A 5,954-nucleotide genomic window follows, 5' to 3' on the forward strand; every position below is an offset into this window, starting at 1 on the left:
TCAGGAATTTAACATTGACAGGCCCTGCAGGAAATGGCCCTACAATATCAATAGCCCATTTGTGAAATGGCCACGGCGAATTGACAGGAATCATATCATGCCTTGGCATTCGGTTCTGCGGGGCATGCCTTTGGCAACTTTTGCATCTTTTAACAATTTTCGCCACATCGCGGTATAGGGATGGCCAAAAGTAACCCATCCGCATAATTTTCGCTGCAATTGTTTTGTAGCCTGAATGCAGTGCACAAGTACCATTATGCACTTCATCTACAATCATTTCTGCCTCAATTGGGCCAACACATCGCATCATTGGTCCACAGTACGATTTGCGGTATAAAATATCATGTTGAATGATATACATTGGTGCTCGCTCTCTTACTAAACGAGCTTCGCGACTATCGCTTGGCAAAGTATCATTGCGGATATATTGTATAATTGGTTCCATCCAATTTGGCTGTTCTTCTTCAACAGATGCGACCATTAAATCACTATCTATTGATTTACTTGGTAATTCCTCAACCCATACTTGTTTTTGAAAATGCGAAAACGTTAAAGCGACCAATTTGCTCAAAGCATCCGCCTTCTTATTTTGACTTCTTGGCACTTGTGCAAGTTCAAAATGCTCAAACTGCGCTACTAATTTCTTTAATAGCTGCAAGTATTTCTGCATAGAAGGATGATGTGCTTCGAAAGAGCCATTAAACTGATTCGCTACTAACTGCGAATCTGTAAATGCTCGCAACTTAGCAATATTCATTTTTCGCGCAATATTTAAACCAACAAGTAGTGCTTCATACTCCGCTTCATTATTTGACACATCAAAATTAAAACGCAGTGCATACGTATGCTCCTCACCACTTGGGTTTGCCAAAACCAAACCCGCACCTGCACCTTCTGCGCACGAAGCACCATCAGTAAACAAATCCCAAGTTTCGCCAAGTACCGGTTTCAACGCGGTTCGCTCATTAATCACCTCCAATTCTCCAGACATTTCAGCGAGGTAATCTGTGACGACCCGGGAATTTCCGACTAAATTTAAACTTAATCTTGATATGATTTCGATACGATAAGCAAAGTATGTAATGTTGAGTCTAGAAAATTTTGAAACAATGTTCATATATTCAATTGACTTTCGACTGTTTCCGATGATTCACGAACCATTGCTTGTAAATATGTGGATATATATAAATATGTGTATATATAAATATATGTATAATATATATAATAACATGAACATTAATAAACTATTATATACATTTATTGTTATAAATAAATATGTACAATAAAATACATTGTAATAAAAACTATTATTTTATATGTATATATATTTTAATCATTTAATATATATTTATGTGAATAGTAAATTTTGTTATTTAAAACTGTTTATATATATACATAGTGTATATTAAATATATTTAATTTTGAGCTTAAATGGTAAATGTCTATAACTTTCGGTTGACGTTTAATTATTTTAAAATAGATCTAATATATATATAAGAAGTTCTAAAATAAATGTTGTTTCAAAATTTGATTAAAAAGACAATAGTTTTGATAAATATTTTTTTTTAACCATTTCAATCTAAGTTTTTGTACTCCGTACATATAAATTGGAACAAAAAATAAATATTTTTCGAACCTTTTTGATCAGGTTTCAAACAGGTAATGAGTGAAATAATTAAATATGTTTAATAAAAAAAATTGGGATTTTTAGGAACACTTTTATATGTTAACTGTTTAGCAATGGACACAATATAATACTCCGTGAATTAGATATTATTATTAAAGAAACCATTATTTTTTTTTATCATTAATAATATTATTATCATTTTTTATGATTTTTGTATCATTATTACTTATTATTATTATGGATATAATGATGATGATGATTATTATTATTATTATTATTATTATTAATAATTTAATATTTATTAATTATTAATATTAATCTAAAAAAAAAAGTCAAGAACTAGTACCATTCCGTTACCCATTTCAATCCAACTTTTTCAAATTTTGTTTTCTGTCTGTAATCTGTTAGATGTCCATTTCACAACTCAATTAGGATCAATGCAATCACTCTATAAAAGAATTATTCTGCAATTCATTAAGTAAAACATAAAAAATCACAAAATAAGCTCGACACTCTGTACATTCATCTTTTTCACCATATTTTGATTTCGAATGAATTTCCAAAATGTAATAATGCAGTCTTGTTAGGAATCGTCTATCTAAACTATCTGTAAGTTTTCAATCTTCAATTCTTTCTATCAATTTCTAATTTGAGAGTCAAAGTTTTAGTTTTCAAAGTCAACTAAGTGTTCTTGAATCAAATTCGAGTTTGTTTTGATATCTCCAGTTAATTTGATGATCCATAAAGTTTATAGGAATGATTTGCAACACAATTCATGTTGTAATCATAACCTATAACACTCTTAATCTAAAAATCAATTTTTGAGTTCTTGAGTTCTTCACAGTAATATACACTAACGTAAATTCGAAACAAATTTCAAAAACTAAAAATGCAGAGTTGTTAGGAATCATTTACTTAAACTTCCTGCAAAATCTCAAGTTCCAATTCTTAATAACGAATTCGAATTTGCGAGTCAAAGTTAAATTGTCAAAAGTCAACTGTTTTGTTATTGGAGAAATTAGAGCTTGTTTTGATGTTTTAAGTTCAATTGACGATTTCAATAGTTTTTAGGAATGATTTGAAACATGTTTTATGTTGTAAAGATTGTCCAAAACGAACTCAAAATTGAAAACAAAATTTTTTTTTTTTCTAGCTACGGGCAAGCAGTAGGATTTTTTTTTGTTTTTTTCTCATTTTTTTTATATCATGAACACATTTTTATTTTTTGTTTCATGTTTGTTTAGAAGTCCTAAAACCATTTTGATGATTGACTATTAAGAATGAAGTTGTTTGATTGTTTAGATTTTGGTGAAGAAGATGAAGTGGGTTGAAACATGTAATAGATAAGTATTTGGGTTTATATTATAAATCAGAAAAACTGAAATGGAGGAATGGTTAAGGGTGTTGATGAGTGAGCGAGAGGTCTCGTGTTCGAGCCCGACTTGGTGCAATCTTTTTAAAACTGACTCCTAAGGTAGTTTTATACTTTTAAAAATTATTATTATTATTAATATTATTATTATTATCCTTAGTCAGGTATTTCTACAATTATTAATTTTGCAAAACAAAAGATATATATGTAAATATATTATTACATAAAATATACTAATATTATATAAAATTATGTTTCAACTAATATTATTGATATAACATTAATTAAATATCAAATAAGTATCATAATATATTATAAGAATAATTAATACATAACAAATATATAAACTTAATTGATTTATACTATAATGTATTAATACTTGATATAGGTTCGTGAATCCGAGGCCAACCATGCATTGTTCAATGTCGTCATATGTATTTTTACTACAAAATACAGTATTGTGAGTTTCATTTACCTTTTTACCCTTTATATTTTTGGGCTGAGAATACATGCGCAACTTTTATAACTGTTTTACGAAATAGACACAAGTAATCGAAATTACGTTCTATGGTTGAATGATCGAAACTGAATATGCCCCTTTTTATTAAGTCTGGTACTCTAAGAATTAGGGAACAGACACCCTAATTGACGCGAACTCTAAAGATAGATCTATCGGGCCCAACAAGCCCCATCCAAAGTACCGGATGCTTTAGTACTTCGAAATTTATATCATGTCCGAAGGAGGATCCCGGAATGATAGGGATATTCTAATATGTATATTGTGAATGTCGGTTACCAGGTGTTCAATCCATATGAATGATATTTTTGTCTCTATGCATGGGACGTATGTTTATGAGAAATGGAAATATGAAATCTTGTGGTCTATTAAAATTATGGAATGATTATTTATGTTAAACTAATGAACTCACCAACCTTTTGGTTGACACTTTAAAGCATGTTTATTCTCAGGTACGAAAGAAATCTTCCGCTGTGTATTTGCTCATTTTATAGATATTACTTGGAGTCATTCATGGCATATTTCAAAAGATGTTGCATTCGAGTCGTCGAGTTCATCAAGATTATTATCAAGTCAATTATAATTGGATATATTATGAAATGGTATGCAAGCCTGTCAACTTTCGATGAAATGAAAGTTTGTCTTTTCAAAAACGAATGCAATGTTTGTAAAATGTATCATATAGAGGTCAAGTACCTCGCGATGTAATCAACTGTTGTGAATCGTTTATAATCGATATGGACTTCGTCCGGATGGATTAGGACGGGGAGTTAAAGTTGGTATCAGATCGGTGGTCTTAGCGAACCAGGTCTGCATTAGTGTGTCTAACTGATAAGTCGTTAGGATGCATTAGTGATTCTGGACTTCGACCGTGTCTGCATGTCAAAAGTTTTGCTTATCATTTAGTGTCGAAAATTATTTGCTTATCATCCTTAAAGTCTAGACACGTCTTACTGCCTCTATTGCATAGACAGTGTATAGATAAGTTCATATCTTAGCGTATATGTTATTGTTACCTTTGCCTGACAGTTTCCGTAGATTCCTCCATAATTTATGGGATTTTAGTATTATATATGCATATGTAAATTATGTATTGCAGGGTACTAATCTACATCCTATCATCTATTTCTTATCGTAAATCCTTCATCTGATCGTACGAGATGAATTCCTCAAGCAGTTCGAATTCCTCGGATTCCGATGGCTATTCCGATATGGAGTTTCACCTATCAGCGTCACCGGAATGAATCAATCAATCAATCATCTCCAATTCATCTGATGGGTTCGTAGTCGACTTAATCAATGGAGACGCGAAGAAGGCGATCCCTTCCATCAAACGAATTCACCTATTGACAATGAACCTGAAGCGTTTACCGGCGAACCTGTTCGAGACACCATTTTCTCTCTCATTTCCAGAGTGTCTCGTCACGATCATATACTATCTCAGATTCTAAACCTCATTCATCCGCTCGTTCGAACCGAGAATCATCTTAGTATAATAGAAGAAGTCAACGAGCTTCACGCCCGAGTTGTAGCCTTGGAAAAGATAGTGCAAAATTTACCAGCTTCAGCAACATCACCGGCATCAACAGTACCATCAATAACAGTACCAGTACCATCAACAATCCATGCCTCAACATCTCACTCTGTACCTCAAGTATAATCATCATTCTACGTATCGTTCTACATCATTTATCTTCGTTCGACATGGCGATTATGTAATCTCTAATGTTTTAGAGATTATATATTCTTGTTCCAACGGTAAATCAAATGAGTTTAATGTCATATTGACTCATTAAATCCATGATTACATCTGAAGAAAATATATATGTATATATATTTTCATAAAGATTGTAATTAAAAATTCTTGTGTACAAACTGTTAATGGTGAAAATATTTTAACGGGTAGGTAATACCCGAGGAGTATTTAGATTTCACATTAATAAGTTACACTGTACATTCTTCGAATATAATTCAACAGTCGTTTACTATCCTACTTACGTCCACCGATATACAAATCCGTTCACCACAGAATAACCATATTCATCCAATTTCATATTTGGATTTTGATTTATCAAAAATCAAGTGGCATAATGAAGGAAACATTTGACAAAATAAAATTTGTTAGAAATAAACAAATTAACTATGAGAAATTTTGTTAAGAATCCACGCTAACTGTTCCTAACTAATTGTTCCCAGCTAACTGATTACACTTTATTTATCGCAATTTAATTTCGCAATTTACATTCTCGCAATTTTATTTATCGTCATTTAATTTCTGTTATTTACTTTACGCACTTTATTTATCGTCATTTAATTTCTGTTATTTATTTTTATGCACTTTAAATATCGGGACACGTATACAAGGTTTTGACATATCATATCGACCCATCTATATATATTATTTGGAATAACCATAGACACTCTATATGCAGTAATGT

General features: G+C 31.3%; 1 protein-coding gene across 1 annotated transcript; it reads right to left on the reverse strand.

The window, feature by feature from the left end:
• On the reverse strand, nt 1-991 carry LOC139871330 (uncharacterized). Its single transcript, XM_071859051.1, has 2 exons — nt 527-991; nt 1-24 (listed from the first exon to the last, which is right to left on the reverse strand). The coding sequence occupies exons 1-2, from the start codon at nt 989-991 to the stop codon at nt 1-3; spliced, it is 489 nt and encodes a 162-aa protein (XP_071715152.1).
• Nucleotides 992-5,954: the final 4,963 nt, after the last annotated feature.

The sequence above is a fragment of the Rutidosis leptorrhynchoides genome, chromosome 10 (genome assembly GCF_046630445.1).
Source record: "Rutidosis leptorrhynchoides isolate AG116_Rl617_1_P2 chromosome 10, CSIRO_AGI_Rlap_v1, whole genome shotgun sequence".
Classification (NCBI taxonomy): Eukaryota; Viridiplantae; Streptophyta; class Magnoliopsida; order Asterales; family Asteraceae; genus Rutidosis; species Rutidosis leptorrhynchoides.

Excerpts from the sequence above, each read along its gene's own strand:
- LOC139871330 (XM_071859051.1), bottom strand. The coding sequence starts at position 991 with ATGTCTGGAGAATTGGAGGTGATTAATGAGCGAACCGCGTTGAAACCG. Across the intron at positions 25-526 it reads TTTCGCATTTTCAAAAACAA|GGCCTGTCAATGTTAAATTC; the intron begins GTATGGGTTGAG and ends CATTTCCTGCAG.